The sequence below is a fragment of the Lipotes vexillifer genome, unplaced genomic scaffold (assembly GCF_000442215.2).
Source record: "Lipotes vexillifer unplaced genomic scaffold, Lipotes_vexillifer_v1.1 scaffold863, whole genome shotgun sequence".
Lineage (NCBI taxonomy): Eukaryota > Metazoa > Chordata > Mammalia > Artiodactyla > Lipotidae > Lipotes > Lipotes vexillifer.
The window spans coordinates 246,889-269,012 of NW_006788168.1; the positions used below are offsets into that span (position 1 = coordinate 246,889).

General features: G+C 41.4%; 1 protein-coding gene and 1 pseudogene across 2 annotated transcripts in view; one reads left to right on the top strand and one right to left on the bottom strand.

The window, feature by feature from the left end:
* Positions 1–1,301: 1,301 nt before the first annotated feature.
* LOC103070566 (frataxin, mitochondrial pseudogene) lies at positions 1,302–9,659 on the bottom strand (annotated as a pseudogene).
* Positions 9,660–10,129: 470 nt separating this feature from the next.
* DEK (DEK proto-oncogene) overlaps positions 10,130–22,124 on the top strand; it is a 29,648-nt gene continuing 17,653 nt past the window's right edge. The window contains exons 1-7 of one of the 2 annotated variants that reach the window (XM_007461255.1): positions 10,130–10,310; positions 10,740–10,896; positions 14,177–14,278; positions 14,518–14,627; positions 15,982–16,076; positions 16,962–17,082; positions 21,336–21,524. In XM_007461255.1, the coding sequence (XP_007461317.1) occupies positions 10,749–10,896; positions 14,177–14,278; positions 14,518–14,627; positions 15,982–16,076; positions 16,962–17,082; positions 21,336–21,524 (765 nt within the window). In that variant the 5' untranslated portion in view covers positions 10,130–10,310; positions 10,740–10,748. The remainder of the gene's footprint in view (positions 10,311–10,739; positions 10,897–14,176; positions 14,279–14,517; positions 14,628–15,981; positions 16,077–16,961; positions 17,083–21,335; positions 21,525–22,124) is intronic. The other variant, XM_007461256.1, reaches the window with a different exon arrangement.

The window sequence follows — 22,124 nt, forward strand, 5'->3', positions numbered from 1 at the left end:
GGTTGGCTTATAAACAGAAATTTGTTTCTCATAGCTCTGGAGGCTGGGAAGTCCAAGATCAAGGCCCCAGGCAGACTGGGCGTCTGGTGAAGGCCTGCTTCCTGGTTCATAGACAGCTGTCTTCTTGCTGTGTCCTCACATGGTGAAAGGGATGAGGGAGCTCTCTGGCGTCTCTCTTATAAGGGCACTAATCTCATTTATGAGGGCTGTGATTGGGGGTTAGGATCAACACCTTAGCATTCAGCCTACAACCCAGGCTTAGCACGGTAATGGCACAATAAAAGATGATTACTTGAACATGAATTCAATTGAAATTCAAGTAGAACAAAACCCAAAACCATATACTTACTGTATAGCTTAAAAAAAAAACTCTTCACTGTCATCTCCTCTACTAGAGGGAATTAAAGCTGGCCTGTTAAGTTGCCTGAGGGGACCACTAAATGTCTAAATTGGGAATCGACTATATTCTATCCATGTTAACCTTTTCTGTTAACACGGGGAAACAGAGGTCCAGGGAGTTCGAGAAACTGGTCCAACTACTTTTGGGCTGGGCCAAGTGTAAGACCAGGGTTCCTTTCATTAACACCAACATCTTTTCATTTATGTGGCCTTTCACAGTTTACCAAGCACCTCTCAGCTCCATGACTTCATTTATTATACTATATCCATGAGCTTACAGAGATGGCTTTTGGGGGATTTTTTTGCATCCTCAGACCAGTGTTGCAATAGCTTATTCTATACTGACTCTTAAATTTAAAATATGTATATGTACACACACATGTAAATGTGTGTGTACATATATATGCACGTATGGAAGACACGGCACCACATCTCCCTGTGTTAACCCCATGCGGGCCACACCCTGGCAGTCACAAAGCACAAACAGAAAATGGTCTTTGGTTTCAGAATTCCCGAGTTGCCACTGATGCTTCAGTACTAAAGGGCTTAGAAGTGTTTACACTTTCAAGAGGAGTAGGAATGTTTTAGGCTTCCCTTTAATGAGTCTCATTTTGAGATAGGATGGCAAGGTTGGCCACTCTTCATGCTGTTTTTGTAGTAAGTCTTTCAGGGAATGAATAGTGAAGCCAATTCATTTATCCTCCTGGAATTTGTCTTTCTTCTTTTTCTTTGTTGTGAGGTTATATATTAAAGGCGTGGGCATACAGACATTACAAAAGATAAGGGCTATCATGTGAGGGGGGAAATCAGACAATAAATCCAAAGAAACCTACGGAAATTAAAAATCTGAACTCAGCAGAACGAAGGGGGTCTTGGCTTTAGAGCTTTCAATGTCTTTAGCATTAGGCTGGGCAGCAAGTGCCTTTTCCAGAGTAGGCCAGAGAAGATAAGTCCAGTTTGGATTTTAAGGCTTGAGTCAGCTCTGTGGCCAGCAGCTCGTGGAGGGACACACCGTCGTGGGAGTACACCCAGTTTCTCCCAGTCCAGTTGTAACGCTTGCGGACACTGGATGAAGACAACCAGATTTGCTCGTTTGGGTTCTGCTTGTTGATCACGTACGTTCCTAGATCTCCACCCAGTTCAATTGTTAAAACCACTCCCAAAGGAGACATCATAGTCTTCAAATGTGTAAGGTTTGTCTGCAAGGTCTTCAAAAAACTCTGCTAAGGAGTCCAACGTCTCCTCGGCCAGTCTTTCATAGGTGGTATCGTCCAGAGGGCCAGCGTCACCCAAAGTTCCTGTTGTCCTCAAATTCATCCAACAGACACACTGCTTTTTGACATTCAGGATCCGGTTGAGGCAGCAGAGACTCAGACTGGGCTGGCTGGGTGTGCTGCCCGTGGCGGTCCCGGTGCGCAGGCCCCGGCAGCCGTAGAGCCGGGGGTCCTTCGTTGGCCGCGGGGCCCTGGCGTGGGCCTAGGGAGAGCCCGGGGGCGCCGAGCGGGGCAAGAGGCTGGCGGCCGCTCGGCGCCCAAGCGTCCACTTCGAAAACCCTTTTTCTTTACATAACTTGCAAACATCTGTTTATTCTAAATTTAATTTTTTAAACCCGAGCTGCCTATGGGGAAGATAACCACCCAAACCTTCTCTAGTTCCTTTAAATGAAGAATAAGTTTAAAAAAGAAATATTTTATTTATAAAAGTCTATAGATTCAAAATAGGAATTTTCTTTCTTTCTTTCTTTCTTTCTTTCTATTTATTTATTTTTGGCCATTTGGCTTGTGGGATCTTGAACCCAGGCTCTCAGCAGTGAGAGAACAGAGTCCTAACCACTGGACCACCAGGGAATCCCCCATAGGAATATTTTAGCGTTTCATGTCAATTTTCTAAGATAATACTCTGTTTTGTCACAATACTCTTGTGACAATGTTGAGGATTTCTAGCCAACTTGTAGTGGAAAACACTTTTCTGCCTGTGATGTTATGATTCTACCAACAGTGATGGCATTTAATATAATCTAAACAATGTTAGTGCATAAGTAGAAAAGCCCCTTTCAACAGAGATGATTTTATTTTACAGAAAACAAGGGAAGTAATACCAAAGCTCTGTCATCTCTATTTTTTTGGTCTCATTCCATGAAACAGTTGATAATGATATATTAATAAAATGTGTTACAAATGATATTTGCTAAATTTAGAGCAAAATTAGATTCTAGGGCGAAAATTTGGTAATCACTTATCCTTTGTTCTCCAACTGTTATTGTTTTACCACCATATCCCTCACCTTCTCCTACTGCTTACATTGAATAGTCTTCTCTGGCCATTGTCCGAGCTAGAATATCCCATTTATCAACCAACTGGATATCGTTGCATTCACATATTTTCAAACCTAATCTCAAATTACTAACCTGTGTATAATACTTTGGCTAACTCTACCAGAATAGAGTATGATATCTTGTTTTTAGAAGAACCAAATGTGTCACTATATTTATATTTATGACTGGGTTTAAAAGAGAATCTGGTCATCAGCTTATTCGAGCCACTTTAATTTACGGAGCTGGTATTGCTGGAAGGTCTTTAAATGGCATCCAGACAACAGACTCATGCCACTGTCTCAGAACCAAAAGGGGATGCATTTCAATTAAACACATATTTTAGAAGTATTTGTGTTAGGCACTGTGCCAAGGACTGGGAGAGAATAATAAGCATGGATGTGGTCCCTGCCCATGAAGCTTGTCGTCTGGGAAAGATAGATATGTGTGTAAGAAAGATAAGATGTCTGTGTACAGTGGATGTAAAAACTTCTTAAGGCAGAAATGAAACCACTTTAAGAATCAGGGTTTTAACATTTCCAAAATTAAACCAACAAATATTTTTAAGCACGGTCCCCTGTTGATCCCAACTGTACCTTATTTGGTTGTAATTATCATCCCCCCTGTGCAGAGACAGCAAAGCTCACCAACTGTTCCATATGTGCCCCCATGTTGCCTAGATTCTTTGCAGTGAGGTGGGGTAGCATGATCCATCTGGTCACTAGCCAATGAGCAGAACCCTAGAGGAGCTGGTATGAGTTCGTGTCTTGCTCTATTCCCCTAACACTGTGAACACTCAGGACTCATATCGTGATGGTGGATCACAAGACCAAAAGGAGCCTAGGGCAATGAGTAAATCACAGGAAAGGAAGCCCTGCAGAGTTGCCTGAACTGACCAAGAGTTTTATAGAGTGAGAAGTAAACTTCTGTTAAACAAAATTGTTTAACTGCGGTTAAATAAACTTTTGCCAAAAGAACCTGTCTCATCCTAATGTACCGTTGCAACGCAATAAACAAAAAATGCTCTGAATCTTCATAATAAGAGTTTATTTTGGTTTTCATGCATTTGGCAAATCTCTGTTGATCACTTACTATGCGTCAGGCCCTGCTTTAGGTGTCAAGAATACTGTGATGAACAAGACAAAGTCCCTGCAGTCACAAGGAGTTTACATTTTAGTGGGGAAGACAGACAACAAGCAACTAAAAATTTCAGGTAGTGATAAATGCAACAAAAGAAACAAAGACCTTACTTCTTGTTTTGTTGTTGTTATAAATTTATTTATTATTTATTATTTTTTATTTTTGGCTGCATTGGGTCTTTGCTGCTGTGCGCAGGCTTTCTCTAGTTGTGGCAGGCGGGGGCTGCTCTTCGTTGTGGTGCACGGGCTTCTCATTGCGGTGGCTTCTCTTGCTGCAGAGCATAGGATCTATGCACACAGGCTTCAGTAGTTGTGGCACGAGGGCTCAGTAGTTGTGGCTCACGGACTGTAGAGCGCAGGCTCAGTAGTTGTGGCACATGGGCTTAGTTGCTCCGCGGCATGTGGGATCTTCCCAGACCAGGGCTCGAACCCGTGTCCCCTGCCTTGGCAGGCGGATTCTTAACCACTTGCCACCAGGGAAGTCCAAGACCTTACTTCTTAATCTTGCCCTATTTTCACCATGTCTCATCCCTCTCACATTGTTACTTTCCTCCCTACTCAACTCCTATTCTATGCTCCATCATTATGTTCATTGTCGCACCCATATCTTCAACTCACCCTTCTCTCCTCTCTTCATACTCGTCTGAAAAAAGGCCAACCTGGTTAAATCCAATTATTTGCCACCTTTATACCTAATCCTAGTAGCTGAATATGGCTGCAGAAAAACAATAATCCTGACTGTGCTCACTTTGACTTCATGGCCACTAACCTCAATTGGTCCTCCTTGCCGCTGCCTGGCAACCCTACTACATTCTCTTGTCCATTCGTCTCCCATTCTCCTATATGACTAGCACACATTCCTCCCTCCTGAAACCTCCAACTGTCCTCTCCCACACTGACAGCCAATGATTTTGCTCCTGGTTTCACTGAGAAGTTCAAAGGAATAAGAACTTCTGAAGTTCCCACAAATCTGCCAACCCCACCCACTGTCTAAAGCTGTATCCTCTGTCTTCCCTTCTGCTACTACATAGAAATTGTCCTAATGACAGCTTCTCCACTTGTGTACTAGGTTCCATTGCCTCTCATCTTCCATGTAGACATGAAGATGTGTCACCTAGATCCCCCTTCAAGGAAGGACCTGTTGCTCAGCTGCAGAGCCCGCAGTCAGCAGACAGCCTCCTTGGTCATCTTCAGCGGCTGCCCCATCTGTGATCAACTTCATCCCAGGTCATGCCCTTCCTGGGGCAGCTTGCATGCAGTGACTGGGCAAGGCGGGGGTATGAAAGCTCAGCCACGCAGGACACTCTGCAGAGCTGTACTCACTCCAGAACTCCCCATGGAGTTGGCTGAGGCTTGGCCAGTTCTGCTTTACAGTTTGACCTCTTCCTCTGCCCACTCTTGCTTTCTCCCCCTTCCTTTCACAGGTACTGATTCCTAATCAATATCTGACACCCCAGATTCTGTTTCAGCATCTGCTTACAGAGCCCAACTTGACATACCAACTTTAGGTCAGCTCCAGCTATTGTCCCCTCCTTCTCTTTCATCACCAATTTCCCCCTGCCTACTGATTCATTCCCATCATCACATAAACATACAGTAATATCTCCCTACTTAAGAACCAAACTCCCGGGACTTCCCTGGTGGCGCAGTGGTTAAGAATCTGCCTGCCAATGCAGGGGACATGGGTTTGAGCCCTGGTCCAGGAAGATCCCACATGCCATGGAGCAACTAAACCCGTGTGCCACAACTACTGAGTCTGCGCTCTAGAGCCCATGAGCCACAGCTACTGAGCCCACGTGCCACAACTACTGAAGTCCGCGTGCCTAGAACGCATGCTCCGCAACAAGAGAAGCCACAGCAATGAGAAGCCCGCACACCACAACGAAGAGTAGCCCCCGCTTGCTGCCACTAGAGAAAGCCCACGCGCAGCAACAAAGACCCAACGCATCCAAAAATAAATGAATAACTTTATAAAAAAAAAAAAAGAACCAAGCTCCCTTTGAGTTACTGCTCCATTTTTCTGCTCCCCCGAAATAGTAAAATTCCTGGAAAGTGTCTGATTCCATTCCTTACCTACCTGTCTCTCTCTAACCCCACTCCTGGCACCTTCATACTCACCACTGCAGAGAAACAGCTCTTGTCAGTGCTGCTGATAACTCATCATTCTTATGCCCAACGATCAATTCTGAGTGCTTATCTCACCTGACCTTTTAGTAGCTTTGACCCAGCTGATCGCTCTCTCAGCTTAGACACTTCTTAATCACTTAGCTTCTGAAGCTCGACATTTTCGCTTGATTTTCCTCCCACTTCACTGGGTTCAGTTGCTCCTTGTCATCTCCTTTGCTGGTTCCACTTCCTCTCCTGAACCTCTAAACACTGGTGAGCTCCAGGGTACAATCTTGACCCTCTCCTCACCTCTGCTGATATTCACTCTGTTAGTGCGCTCCTCTAGGCTCAGAGCTTTAAATACCATCTACTACATGTTGACAACTACATCTATATCTTGGGCTAGAGTTTCACCTGAATGGCAGACTCTCGTATCCAACTGCCTAGCCTGAATCTCCATTTGGATGTTAGCAGGAATCTCAGACCTAACAGGCCTAAAAAAATAACTGACTCCCCTCCCCACTACTCCTTGCCCCTCCCCTAATAAAAGCCTGCACCCTCCCCCAACCCCTGAGGTCTTCCTCATCTCAGCAAATACATACTCTGTTCTGGTTATTGAACCAAAAACCCAAGGTCATCATAACCCAAATTCAGTACTCTAGAGAATTCTTTAGAATATATCTAGTCTTTCTCCACTGCCTCATTTACTTAAGATCTCTTTTCAAATGCCATCTTATTAACAAGATCTTCCTTAATTATCAAATATGTAAAATAAAATCCCATCCATCCTACTGGTACTTCCTATCTCCTTTAACCTGCTTTACTTTCATAGCTATTTGTCATACAATATATTCACTTGTTTGTTTGTTCACTGTCTCAACTAGAATGCAAACTTGAAGATGGCAGGGACTTAGTCCTAGTGACAGGCAGAGAGTAGGTGTTCAATAAATATTTTTGAATGAATAAGTGAATGACTGAAAAAGAATGGAAAGGGAATAGTGATGCTCTTGGGATAGGAGAAGCACTTGAGCATAGAACTAAATGATGTGAAGGTACAAATCACTTGAAGATTCTGAGGGAAAAGCAGTCCTGGCAGAAAAAAAGTGGAGAGCCCAAAGGTAGGGGTGAGCTTGGCTTTATGGGGGAACATCAAAGGTATGTGTGGCTGAAACAGCCAAGAGTGTCAGAGGGATGAAATCAAGATTGTCAGCAACTGGATGATGTAGGACCTTATAAACCATGTGGACAAAAAATAATTGTTGCCTGCCATTTCAGTAAGCAAAAAATGTTGCCTGTCATTCCAGTAAACAGCAAATGTTACCACCATCAAGCCATCAGCCACTGCACCCTGAGGGGAATTCAGGACAGAGAAAAACAGGATACTGGCCCTAGATAGTTAAGATGCATTTCCAAGGACTTCCCTGGTGGCGCAGTGGTTAAGAATCCGCCTGCCAATGCAGGGGACATGGGTTTGAACCCTGGTGCAGGAAGATCCCACGTGCTGTGGAGCAACTAAGCCTGTGCACCACAACTACTGAGCCTGTGCTCTAGAGCCCGTGTGCCACAACTACTGAGCCTGCGTGCCACAACTACTGAAGCCCATGTGCCTAGAGCCGGTGCTCTGCAACAAGAGTAGCCACCACAATGAAAAACCCGTGCACCGCATCGAAGAGTAACCCCTGCTCACCGCAACTAGAGAAAGCCTGCAGGCAGCCACAAAGACCCAATGCAGCCAAAAATAAAAAATAAAAATAAATAAATTTATAACAACAAAAAAAAAGGTCTTTGATTCTTTTGTTGCATTTATCACTATCTGAAAATTTTAGTTGCTTATTGTCTGTCTTCCCCACTAAAATGTAAACTCCTTGTGGCTGCAGGGACTTTGTCTTGTTCATCACAGTATTCTTGACACCTAAAGCAGGGCCTGACGCATAGTAAGTGATCAATAGGGATTTGCCAAATGCATGCAAACCAAAATAAACTACTAAGATTCAGAGCATTTTTTGTTTATTGTGATGCGATGGTATATTAGGATGAGACAGGTTCTTTTGGTAAAAGTTTATTTAACCGCAGTTAAACAATTTTAACAGAAGTTTATTTCTTACTCACTGCAACTAGAGAAAGCCTGCATGCAGCAACAAAGACCCAATGCAGCCAAAAATAAAATAAATAAATTATGTATTTTTTTAAAAAGAGATGCATTTCTAAGGAATAATTTCCAACGAGCCCAATCTCTTGCATCTTCCCAGAAAAGCAGTAAAATCATTAACTTGAGATCTTTTTTTTTGTGATTAGCAGTAATCTTTTGATGTTTGACTACATGTTTTTGTTTGGGTTTTGTTGTTGTTTTGTGGGTTTCGTTCAGCAAAAACTCCTATATAGCCTGGCTCTTCCCTTACTTATTCAGAGCAGTTCCTCAGAGCTATCTGAGATGCTCTCTTCCAGGCTATAGTCCTCAGTAAGTTCCCTGAATAAAACGTAACCCACGGCTTCCCTGGTGGCACAGTGGTTGAGACTCTGCCTGCAAATGCAAAGGACACAGGTTTGAGCCCTGGTCTGGGAAGATCCCACATGCCGTGGAGCAACTAAGCTCGTGCACCATAACTACTGAGCCTGTGCTCCAGAGCCCGCGAGCCACAACTACTGAGTCCGCGTGCCACAACTACTGAAGCCCACGCGCCTAGAACCTGTGCTCTGCAATGAGAGAAGCCACTGCAATGAGAAGCCGGTGCACCACAACAAAGAGTGGCCCCTGCTCGCCACAACTAGAGAAAAGCTCGGGCACAGCAATGAAGACCCAATGCAGCCAAAAATAAATTTATTAAAAAAAAAAAAAAAAGTAACTCGCAACTTTTAGGTTGTGAATTTTTCTTTGGTGGACAACCATAAGTATTTTGAATTTTATTCCAAGTATGTTGGGGAATCATTGGAGAGTCTTAAGCAAGCGAGTACCCAATCTGATAATTAAAACAAAAATACAAACAAATCACCTTGGCTGCTACGTGATTAGTAGGAGGTGGGGCTAGCAATGTGGAAGCCACCTGACCAGTGAGGCACTATGTCAAAATCCAAGCAACAGAGTGGACAGGATCTGAGTGGTATCAGTAGAGTGAAAAACGGTTTTAAATTTGAGAGTATAAGTGACAGGATTTGCTTATGTGTTCAGTAGGGGCACAAAAGGAAAAAAGAAGATTCAAAGAAAATGTCTAACTTTTGCCTTACAAACCGGAGTCCATTCAGGCAAATTTAACTGATCATATTTCTGTTAAATTCATCCAGTAAAAGGATCCTTTGGGTAAACAGTGGTTGAGGACTTCGGGGGTGGGGGGGAAATGAAGGGAATCAAATACAGTAAGGGGGCGCATTTGGGCGGGGGGAAGCACTGTGTTGTGTTTTTTTTTTTAAACAAAGCCAAAAGATGAGTTTATTGCTAGGGTTTCGACCTGCAAGCCCGAAAACTCAAGCGTATGGGAGCAATGTGTTCACTTTTTTAAAACGTTTAGTTTTAAAGGATTCTGCGGAGCTGGCCTAGAACTCTATTTCCTCTATTATAACTAACACACATGATTTCCCCCTACATTTACAGGTCTGGAAATCTTTTTCTCTCCGGTGACTGTGAATTTTCAACGTGGTAGGGGCTTTTCCCTTGCGGTGCAGCTTACAAGCGACGGGGTCCTTCGAAATACAGCAGATTCGGGAGTCATCACCAGCGTGATCTCTGGGACCCAAATGAGATCGCTCACTTAGTTATTCCCCTCAACCTCTGGGAAATACTGTAGCAGCGACTTCACGGGATGTAAACTTCTTCACCACCCTCCGCCCGCCCCCTCCCGGACTCGCGGCCGCTCCTCTTTTCCGGGAACGAGCCACGGAGACAATACACATGCAGGCCCTCTAGCGTTCTTCCGCTCGGCGCCGCCTCGCCGGTCCTGCGCCCGCTCCCGCCCGCAGCCCGGGAAGCGTCCTGTCCGCTTTCCCGGCAGAACGCCGACCAGACGCCGGACGCCGCCGGGGGCCGCCTGGGAGCGTGCGGCCCCTGCGCCCGCGGCCAGGGCGACCCCCGCGCCCCTGCCCCAGCCCAGCCCGCCGGGGCTTCCCACTGAGGCGCCGGCCCGCCCCGCCTCCCCCACTCCGCGCGCGCCAACTCCCAGCTCACGGCCCTGATTGGCCGCCGCATTCCCGCTTTCCTTCCCGAACCGCCATTTTGAAAATCTTGTTGATTCTGGGCATTCGAGAGAGCGGCGCAAGCGTCACGCCAGCGAGCAGCCCGCGCGCGTCCTCCTCGGTGCCCGTCGCCGCCGCCCGGAGCGTCTTCGTGCCCTCGCGCGCCAGGCCCGCGGCGGCCGGGACCCGTGGTGAGGGCCGCGTTGGCGAAGGAGAGGCCGAGAGGGCGCGCGGGGCCCGCCCGCACCGCCGCGGCCATTTGGACGGCGGCCTGGGGCGGGGGAGGGGACGCGGGGCGGCCGGCGGCGCGGGCCGGGCGGGGGGGGGGGGGGCGGGGCTCCAGCCTCAGAATGTGAACCCATGACCTCCCTTCGGCGGCGCGGGCCGGGCGGTGGGAGGGGCGGTAGGCGCCCGCGCTTTCCCGCCTCAGGACGGCCGGACTGCCTGCGGGGCGAGAGGCAAGCCGCCCCCGGGGAGTGAGAGCAGCAGACCCGGCTACGCTGGGAGGCAACTTTGCGGTCAGGTTTCCCGTGGCTCCCGGGGGCGGCCGGCTGGGGCCGCCGCGTCCTTCCAGCCGGGGGCGAGGGGACCGAGACGTGTGGCTTCCTCCCCGCCCGCAGGTCCACAGCATGTCCTCCTCCGGCCCTGCTGCGGAGGGAGAGGGAGCCCCCGCCCAGCCCGCGTCCGAGAAAGAGCCCGAAATGCCCGGCCCGAGAGAAGAAAGTGAAGAGGAGGACGAGGACGACGAGGAGGAGGAGGAGGAAGAGGAAGAGAAAGGTGGGGAGGAAGTCTCGTTGCTAGTGATCGATTTTACCGAAAACGGTTTTCTGGCTGTTTTTGCGCTTAGAGACGCTAAATCGGAGTGATTTTCAGTAAGAATGTTTGCGGAATTAGGGTTTTTGGTGTTGAGCAGTAGCAGAGAAAATAACTTTGGGAATTCCAATTAAAAAAAAAGTACTCGTTCCGTTGTTACTACTTTGGAGTGCAGTTTACTTCTCGCCAGCAACAGAGAAGTTCATAACATTTTATCATTTGACAGGAAGTTTGTAAGTTTCAGATCTGTTTTTTTAAAACTGCTAGCCTTGGGAGTTCCTAAGGTAATGTTTTGTTTTTGCTAATTTAAGTACACGTCCTCTGCCTTTTGAAGTTATTGTAGGGTCCTAACTGAAATCATATATTAAGACTTGAAAAAGTTATTAATACGAGTCCTGGAAATATTTTAATAGTTTTAATTTATTTGCCGAACTTCAGCAGACGTTCTTTTCAAAGGCTTAGGGGAGTTACTTTCACGGGGAAACACCGGTGAAAGCTGTTGCTCCCTTAGAAAGTAGTTAAATACGAAAGCAGTGAACTGTGAAAGAAAGTTAAATGAGCTCAGAGCTGTCTCAGTTTTGGTGTTGAGAGAGAGCGGTAGTAGCCTATTTGGACGCACGAAGCCGAGGAGCCTTAGAGAATTGAGTGGTATGCTGCGTCAGTTTATCCAGGATGAATGGGGCAGTGCCCCTTAGGTGTGCCAGCTTCCTAAAATGTTTCTAACCACTTAAAGCTCTGTGTCACAGATCTTAGCCTTCTCTCGTGGTGTTAGCCCAATCTTGGTTTGTTTAATATTTGACTACCGCTCAACCAAACTTGGGAAGAGGTTTGAGGATTTCGTCCCAAACCCAGGTTTCACTGTCAATTTTTTTTTTTTTTAAGTCTAAACCAGTCCACCGTCAGCACTTTTTATAAATAAAATCTGGGTTGAGATTACACGGTGTGCCTTTTGTTTGTCTAAAGTGGTATGTGCTCTAAGGGGAAGCATGTCCACGTTTAAGTACAAAAACGCTTAGGAAAAATATGAATTATTTTAAAATTATTCATAATATAATAACTGGAAATTGGCCGCAGTATCTCACTACTAGTCCAAGACTTTCTCAGCGTTTTTTCCTCGAATTTTTGGTTTTGGATACCACCGAGATGATGAATTTCTTCACATCAGGAAGAAATTATAGAAGTCATGTAAAAATTCTATAAATGACCGGTACAGTAATGCTCGGGAGACTGATGGCAGTTTAAATTGTGATTTTTTTTTTTAACGTGAAAATTAAAAAAAATTAGCCCCAGGCAGTTCTATAGTTATCCTAATTTATTACTGTTCTCCTTTTCCTCATTTGAGGTGTTTGTGGAGCAATCGAAATTGTGGATGTTTTTATCCTACTTGGCCCTGAAAATTTAACTCTACTACTGAGGCATCATAGAAACAAGAAAAAGAAATTTGTGCCAAGTAAGGGGGTGAATTGACTTAGCTTGGCAGTGGTTTGGGGAGTGAGGGGAAGGGCGGTAGGAGATGCCTTGTAAAAGATGACTCCTAGGTTTCTGTCTTTGGCAGCTGGGTGGATAATACTGCCATTTTCTGAAAGATAGAATTCATGAAGGTGAGTGAGTTTGGAGATGATTATGACTTCTGTTTCGGATGCATTGAGTTTGGTGCCTGTAGGACATGAAGTGGAGCTGTGCAGTTGACAGCCTGAAGCTCAGGAGAAGGCTCTGGACTGGAGGTAGACCAGGAAAGTCATTAGCTTATAGATGGTAATCAGCAGCAAGCAAAGGGCTTACATCACTCAGGGAAAGGAAGCGGAGTGGTCACCAGCGTTGCTTTAGAGTGCTTTCTCTCCTTGCTGCACACCATTGCCAGCATACACCTGCTGGAATCCCTTTCTTTTTACTAATTCTTTGTGGGCAGATCCTTATGTCTCCAAATCTTACCTGTCCTTCAAAGCCAGATCCAGTGTTTTGGTCCTTTTTCCATAATCGAAAAAGAATTACTCTTTCATCAACTCAGAGAACTTTCAATTATATCTTTCTTAAAGTGTGTTATCATCTTCTACTTTGGAGTATATTTGTGTCTCACGGACCCCAGTAGACATGATCTCTTTCAAGAAATATTCAGTTTCTTAATCATCTGTTGATGCCTCCTTAGTATCTAGTGCAACTTGGCACAAAACAGGCATGCAAGTGAATGAATGGAAGGACTTCCAACAATCTATAGTGTCCTCTTATTTATCTGACTTTATCTCAGTCAGAAAGTAAGTGGGTTTTAGAAAATCCAGCCTAGGGATTACCCTGGTGGCTCAGTGGTTAAGAATCTGCCTGCCAGTGCAGGGGACACGGGTTCGAGCCCTGGTCCAGGAAGATCCCACATGCCTCAGAGCAGCTAAGCTCGTGTGCTACAACTACTGAGCCTGCGAGCCACAACTACTGAAGCCCGTGGGCCTAGAGCCCGTGCTCCGCAACAAGAGGAGCCACCGCAATGAGAAGCCTGCGCACCACAACTAGAGAGAGCCTGTGCGCAGCAATGAAGACCCAACACAGCCAAAAATAAAAAAAAGAAAATCCAGCATAATGTTTAAATTGTAAAATATATATATTACCTAGCTTAGGAAAAAAAAAAGCAGTCCGGACTAAACATTGCAAAACTTTTTTACAGGGTTTTATGACCATTATTATGAACATCATTTATTGAACTACAAAGTAATGCCCTCCCAATTGATTGCCTTAAATGTAAACTTGTAGAATTTTACCCTAGCCATAGTAACTCCAGGCTGCTCTGCCTTACTGTTGCTTTTCTTCTGTCAGCTTACTAAATTATTGCTTTGCCCTGAATATCTCTTGAAGTTCTTAGAATCTCAATCTAAACTTGCTGTTTTCTGATGTATGGTAAATGGAATCCCAATTAATAGAATTAGGTCTAGTCAAATCGTAGGTTTAATGAGCACCTTGGTGATTTTTCACAAATAAAATGACTGGACTTCCATAGCAATAATTGTAGCTGGATAGAAGTTTGTTTGCTTTCTGATTTTTTTTTTTTAAAACTGGTTCCCCTGTGGGGTTGCCAGGTAAGTAAAGTGTTACTTTTAAAAAAACATCAGTGTCGCTATTAACTTATCACGTATTTTCATCTCTGTTGTATCATTTACTTCTCAGAATCATGCTCAGGAGAAGAGTTTATGTTTATGTAATAAAGTTAATGCCTTCTTTAAGCTTTTTGTTATTTAAGAAGTATTAAATTGATTTCTAGAAAAGAGTCTCATCGTGGAAGGCAAGAGGGAAAAGAAAAAAGTAGAGAGGTTGACGATGCAAGTCTCTTCCTTGCAAAGAGAGCCATTTACAATTGTACAAGGTAAGTTTATGTTCCTTTCATTTTATAGTGAAAACGCCTAAATGTACAAGGTGGTGGATAGCAGTGCTTAATAGTTTTTAGTGTTTGCTAAGTAGCAGTATATAACTGGTGTAATTCTATTTAATTTGCCCTATTAGAACAGAAGTTATATGTAAATTATGCTGTAAAAATAATTCTCATTAAATTAAACGTTCTAACACATAATGGGTATTTAACTTTAACATGGTATTTTTTCCTAGGAAAGGGGCAGAAACTTTGTGAAATTGAAAGGATACATTTTTTTCTGAGTAAGAAGAAAACGGATGAACTTAGAAATCTACATAAACTGCTTTACAACAGACCAGGCACAGTAAGACCTTTTTTATACCTTTTAACCTAGTAGTATACTTATGTGTTAAAGTACTTCATAATGAAAGCATAATTTTGTTCTGGAAAGGACTTAAGCAATCAACTAGATCAATCTCCATACCGTACAAGTGAGCCAGCTGACACACAGTTGAATGACTTATCACAGGACATGTAGCTGGATATTAGCCATTAGTATTTTAACATCCAGGGCTCTTCATACTGTAGTTGTTTTTAAGGCAGACTAAAATTTCACATTGTGAAATCAAAATTATGATGATTTTAGTGATTTTTAACTGTATTAGAAGAAATCTATTTTTTGGATTTTTAAAAAATTAATTTATATTTATTTACTTATTTGGCTGTGCTGGGTCTTAGTTGTGGCACGCAGGATCTAGTTCCCTGACCAGGGATCAAACCCAGGCCCCCTGTATTGGGAGCATGAAGTCTTAACCGCTGGACCACGAGGGAAGTCCCTTTTTTGGATGTTTCTAACCATTCAGAAATAAATGATTACAGCATATTGTATCTCATTTTGAGGAAGTATCTGTTAAATTAGGTGGTAATTTTTTGCCAGTGTTAGAATAAATCAGTGATTCATTTACTGAATTACTATACTGTACACACAACTTCAGTATTTCATATAAGTGAGGAGACTGTGCTTTGAGCTGTGAGGGGACAGAGTAAAGTTTGACATTGTTTGACTGTCTGAAGAATGGTAAAATTTATTTTCATGTGTGTTACCTCAGTCGACCCTGACAACAATCTAATCTACACAAGTCCCATTACTGCTAAATGGTATTAACTTTTGGAGGTGCTCTGTTCTTTTTAAAGAATCAATCCCTGACTTTCTGTTGGAAAATAAGAAATGTTACTAGCAACTTGTATTATTTAGGGAAAGGATGTCATTTTTTTTTAATGTTATTTATTTATTTTGGCCGCACCGCACGGCTTTGTGGGATATTAGTTCCCTGACCGGGGACTGAACCTGGGCCCTTGGCAGTGAGAGCACGGAGCCCTAACCACAGGACCGCCAGGGAGTAGGCTGTCTTTTTAGTAACTTTCCACATCCCCTGGTGCTGTCAGGTAACATTTAGTTGTGGTTTTATAATTACTAGTAAAAATTCCCAGATGAAATACATTTCAATTCAAATTGTTATTTTCAAAGAATTGAGTTTGAGCACTTTATAATGTTAATATTTTAGTAGCAAATACAGTTTTCCAATGTGAAGAAAAAATGTTGAATACACCAATATTATAATGTGGAGACAGGTGTGAAAATAAAGGTATTGGCTTTGAAATTTTTCTTGTGTACATTACTGGGTAATAAGTAGCATTAATAGGAGAAACATTTTCAGGTGTCCTCATTAAAGAAGAATGTGGGTCAGTTCAGTGGATTTCCATTTGAAAAAGGAAGTATCCAATATAAAAAGAAGGAAGAAATGTTGAAAAAGTAAGTTATTTTTATAAATATCATAGTTAATGTGCTTCACACTTAATTTTAAACAGTTAAGTATAACTGCCCTTACGTTTTTAGTAGACTGATGATTCTTTGCTTTAAATTCCAAGAGCATGTCATCATAAAGTATTAACTATTTCTGATAAATAGCGGCTGTCAGGATTATTGAAAACTCAAAAGACAATTCCTGTTTCTTAGAAGAATGATACAGGTAAATCATTCACACAGTCCAAAATTCAGGAGGTCCAAAGGAAATGTAGTGAAAACTCTTCCATTCCTGTTCCCTGCCAGTCACTCTGTTCTCCCACTTACAGGTACCATTTAAACTATTTTGAAGTTAATCAATTTGATAGAAATCATTTCCATTCTAATGCAAACAAGATGATATATTCTTGAAAAAATTTTTTAATGTGATGATATATTCTTATAAGAGTTTTTGTTTGTTAAGTCACCTGTAGTTTAAAAACTCTAAGTATTAAAGGTCATTACCTATACCTTCTTTGAGACATTGTCAGTAGGAATACTCAGGGGAAAATGTGTTGTTTGATCAATCACCAGCCAGAAGAATTAACAAGTCTGTGAATTTTATAGTATTGAAAACTTTAGGTTATATTTCAGTGAACTAAGTGAATTTATTTTCATACCACCTTTAAGACTTAATTGGTAAGTGATGTTTTCCATTTATTAATAATTACATCTGGTTGTATTTTGTGCAGTAGTCAAGATTATCGGGAGTACTTCTAAGATTCAGAGAAACATTGGCTGTTTTCTTAATGTTTGTGGCTGAGCCAGTTTGGTTAGCTATTATCTTTATATTGTGGAGAATGTTTATGAACTTTCCTACATAATCACATTGGTTTCTTCCATTTTCTGTTTCAGATTTAGAAATGCCATGTTAAAGAGCATCTGCGAGGTTCTTGATTTGGAGCGATCAGGTGTAAATAGTGAACTGGTGAAAAGGATCTTGAATTTCTTAATGCATCCAAAGCCTTCTGGCAAAGTGAGGATCACTTTTTACTATTTCAGTAACAAATCAGTTATTTGTAGTGTCTCCATTCTCTTTTTTTCTGGAACATTTTAATTAGCATTGCTGTCAACATTCAGTAATATCTTTTACATTCAAAGAATATGCCTTCCGTTGACATATCTGCAACAGTTTCCTGATAGAAATAACAGAGAAGGCATACGGATGTGTTTTCCCTTATCAGATGTAAAGGATGTAAGATTAAGAAAAATAATTGTTAACTAAATGTCAAATGGGACAGAAATACAAAGGAAGTATCCAGAGTTATGTGTATAGAAGGCACTTGAAGAACAGAAACAGGTTGAGCTGAGGGTTAGGTGTTGGGCTGGTGAGGTAGGGTGTGCGACCTATCATCAGATCAGGAAAGGCAAGATGGTGTATTAAAGCTGGATATTTACTAGATACTGGAATAAGGTTATGAGAAAGTGACAGAAAAAAGGTGGCTCTTTGAAGTTTCTTGGGCTGTATTTCCAGAATCATCAGGAGAGCCCAGGAGCTGGACAGGGAAGTAAAAGCCTTACAGTTTTCACTACTCTTCTAAAATCTGGATTAGGTTTGCCCTGGTTGTTTAACAGTAACAGAGGACATCACTGAGTTAAAATGTTTATTGAAGTGTTAATTATATGACCTTGCATTTTCAGTTTGTTTTCAATCTTTTGGCAAAAATTTTCATATTTTCTCATTTTGATAGGAAAGAAATTGGGAAGAGTTCTAGAGGGCCTAGGAGTTCAGGGGAACACCATCAGTGAGGGGAGAAGGGCATTAAGATTAGAAACCAGAAAATAGCTCTGGGACTTTATTTTTGTCTGCTCTTGGTCCTGTCGACCATAAGCTGGATAGTGATACTTAAGGATATTTTTGTCATACAGCTACAAACTGAAGGCATATGGTAATGGGGGAGGAGGGGTTCTAGTTGATTTATTTAAAAGATGAGTTTGAACACTGTTTCCCCAGAAGCAATTACTAAGTTGCCTGAGTTATGAGGGATATGTTTATATTCAACGTTTCTCAGTGATTTTCAAATGTGTCAGTCTCAAGACCCCATTACCCTTTTAAAATCAATGAGGACCTCAAGCGCTTTTGCTTATGTGGATTATTTTGATATTTACTGTGTTCTGAATTAAAACTGAAAATAACAGGCTCACTACATGTTAACAGAAGTAATATTTGTATGAAAAATAACTATACAAAATTTTAATGAGAAGAATGGCATTCTGTTTTTGCAAATCTGTTTATGTCTGTCATAAGAGAAGACAGCTCTATTCTCATTTGCTTCTGCATTTCCTTCTGTTGCAATGTATTGATTTGCTTGAAGTACATGAAGAAAATCCAGTCACACACAGCTGTGTATCTAGAAAAAGGAGGGATATTTTAAAAACCCTTTCAGATAATTATGGATAGTCTCCTTTGATATAACACCAAAACTCCACAGTGGGGAGGTTCTTAAAGGTTAGTTGTATCTAAAACCATGCTAATAAACTTGGACCTTCTACCTATGCATATTTTGTAATATGCACTCTCCATTTGGAAAATGTTGGTTCCCTGAATTATGCATATCTTCCAAATGCTGGCGCATTTCATTGAACACTGTCAAAAAGTCACATTCATTAATATAACCTTTGTCTCATCAGAAAAAAAAATCTTTAGGTATTGGGAGGCTGTCAGGTCCATGATAGTGGATGTGAACTTTCCAAAATTTTAATTTTCACTTGAAATTTTGAAATTTATCATTGGCAATACATACTGTCAGGTTTTTTTTGAGGTGACAGGCTCACATTTATTTCTGAGACTATGTCTATCAAATACCTAAGTCTGAATAGGCATAGTTTTTTAATTATTCTTTTCAAAATGATATTCCATGAAAAAAGGTAGCTTAGTTCACTGCTCAGTTGTGCAAGTGCTTTTCCTTGAGAAGATCAGTGAACTTCCTTCTGTAGCCACAGTACTCTATGTGTACCTCTGATTTTGTTACACGATGTTATAAAGACATGTACTCAAAGGTTGAGAGTTAACACAGTATTTACTGTTTCATCAAGAACTGGTGTGTGGGTGTGAGGAATATAATGACTACAAACACAGTTTGCTGTCTCCATCTCGATAAGGTACCAGTAGGTTTACCCACCTTTGCTTTTTGCACAATTACTACACATTTTCAATGCAGTGAAAAGAGTGAATAAATAATGCCTTGGTATTATTATGAAAATAGTTCTGACCTTTTGGACTTCTGGAAAGGTCTCAGGAAACTGCAGGTTCCATGAACCAGACTTTGAGAACCACTGTTTTATCCTTTTTTATGGAATCTTACTCTTACATCCATTTTTCATATCTGATTCTGTGATGATTGCTCCTTAATCTAATGGTATCAATCTCAAGCTATTTTCTGTGCTACCATATGCTTCCATCATTTGAGGAAAACACTATAAAGTCACTAATACTATTTTTTTCTGCTCTAGAATAGTCTTAAAATTATTGATTTAACATTGTTTTACTATCTTTTTATACTTCTAGCTTGACTGTTAATCAGTTTTTGTTTCCAAAAAGGGATGATGCTCTTGACATTGGATTCTGATTAATAGATTCAGCTATTTTTAGAACCAGTATAGGAAAGCTCTAAGGCATTTATATATTATTACTTTTTAAAAATGAAAGTCTCTTTGTTTATTTTTAGAAGTTGCATTTTCTTGATTGGTTTCTTGAATGATGCAACATTCTTTCACTTTTTTGTATAAATTTATCCAGCACCCATTCCAGTCCTCATCTTACTGATTTCACATACAGATTATATTCTTATAACCTGCATCTGGTTTCTGAGCTGACATAGGGATATCGCATTTTTCAGATATATTCATGTCTTGGATTTCATTTAGTGAGTAGTGAGAGTTTGGACGGTGAGTTACCTTTTCTCCAAACAAGCATATCAAAGAATTTATCCAGATGGATTTGGTTCCTGGTAATAGGTGGTAATGGCAGTAGTTCACATAACAAGGTTATCTGTATACATTCTAGGAGGTTTCTTGTGGAGAACCTCTGAGAAATATCTTTGGTCCACTAACTTATTTTCTGGAGGTACCTAGATTGGCTGTTTCCCAGTCTGTCTTCAGAGAAGGGTAGGTTGTTTGGGCAAGCTAGAGGCTGTCCTGTGGGTTGTAGATAGCCTGAAAATGCCACATTACACAAAGCAGCCACCTTTTCTTAATTTCTGTACAGGTAACATTGACCCCTAAGACTGAAATTTCCTGGAAGAGAAGGGACCTGTGGTTCTGCTGGTTTCGTGAGAGATAGCTTAGAGTTACCAGTAACATTTACACAATCGCGTATCTTAAGGTTACGTTACAGAATTTTCCTTATTGTAGAAAATAACATAGGCAAAAATAAAGACAAAAGATGCCCATGATTTTAGAAGTAAATAATTTTAATTCCTTAGTCTGTCTTTTCAGATCCTTGATGCAAGGTTATTTTATAGTTTTCAATTTCAGAAGTTAGTAAATACTCCCCTAAGAAAGCATTTAAAAATTAAATTTTTTAATCAGATTATTTGCCTCATGTGATCTCTGCTTTTTAAATATACATGGTTTAATTGAATATCAGTAATGGCAGTGGCACTTATTTTGTGGTTCTTAATTCATTTCATAATTAACATACTCAACACTTATTGCACATTTAAAATCATCAGTGAGAATATAATCCTGGCATTATTGAAAGTAGAACCCATAGGTAATATGAATATAAACTATGTTTCATCAATTCAAGATGTGTAAAGTGAGGTTTTATTTCCTTTATGGATGATTCCTCCTGGTCGATTAGTGGATCCCCTAAAGCAAGAAGGCAGTGACAGTTTTAATGCTTGTAGGAGTGAAATAAATAGCAAGTCTAACTGAAAATATCATCTTGATTAAGTATAAACAAATATCTGAACTTAACACAGTGTGTGCACTTGTGCTTCTAGTTCCATATCAGAATGTAGAACACATACTTCTTTCAAATATGTGAAGAGTCTCTTGCCTAGAACCTAAGGTTCTAAAAAAATGAAAGGGTATTGGTAGTGCAGACAAAAAGGTTGACTTGACACATGAAGTTAAAGATGAATTATTCTCTGTAAAGCTGCTAGGCTTGGAAATAAAATTTCTTGAGACAGGAACAAGAAGAATTGAGTTGAGAAGTAGTTATCAAAAAGAGGTGATTGACTTGGAAACATAATACCTCATTGATGTTATCCTTATTTTATGCAGCCATTGCCAAAATCTAAAAAAGCTTCTAGCAAAGGCAACAAGAAGGAACGGAACAGTTCTGGAATGTCCAGGAAAGCTAAGCGAACCAAATGTCCTGAAATTCTGTCAGATGAATCTAGCAGTGATGAAGAGGAAAAGAAAAACAAAGAAGAGTCTTCAGATGATGAAGATAAAGAAAGTGAAGAGGAGGTAAAATGTTGGGGTTTTTGCCTCATTTCTTTCCATGGAGAGAGTTAAATACTCCTGCTATATAATAGATTAAGACAGAAAGCATAGATTTGAAGGAACTATATATGTACCATGTTGGTTGTTTTTAATTCCAAAGACAAAGAAAGGATTAAGTGTAAACCCTTTCTTTCCCTTAAGGAGCTTTTAGTTTTATTGCCATGCCAGAGTGTAAGAGTTGGAAAAGAATGAAGTTGCTGTGCACTGTGTTTGAGCTGGACCTTGAAGACTAGAGTAGGTCAATGAAGGGGGAGGAGTACATATCCTGACAGGAACACAAAGGAGACTTTCAAAGAAATTTTTCATAGTATATTAATATTTTATGATTGACTTGTACTATTTTATTCTGCTTTATGCAAAAAGCAAGGGGTTTAAGGACCACCGTTTTATCTCAGTTTGGGATTATTTAATGAGACTAGTGGCATTTGAAGTTTATTTGATTGGTGGGCAAATTTTGTGTCACTTAGGAATGCCTGTCATTTTCTTTTACTTGGCAGTATTTATAAAATGTTGAGAATATTTAGTTTCTGAAGAAAAACTTCGGGAAGAGGAGAGCTGCTGAAC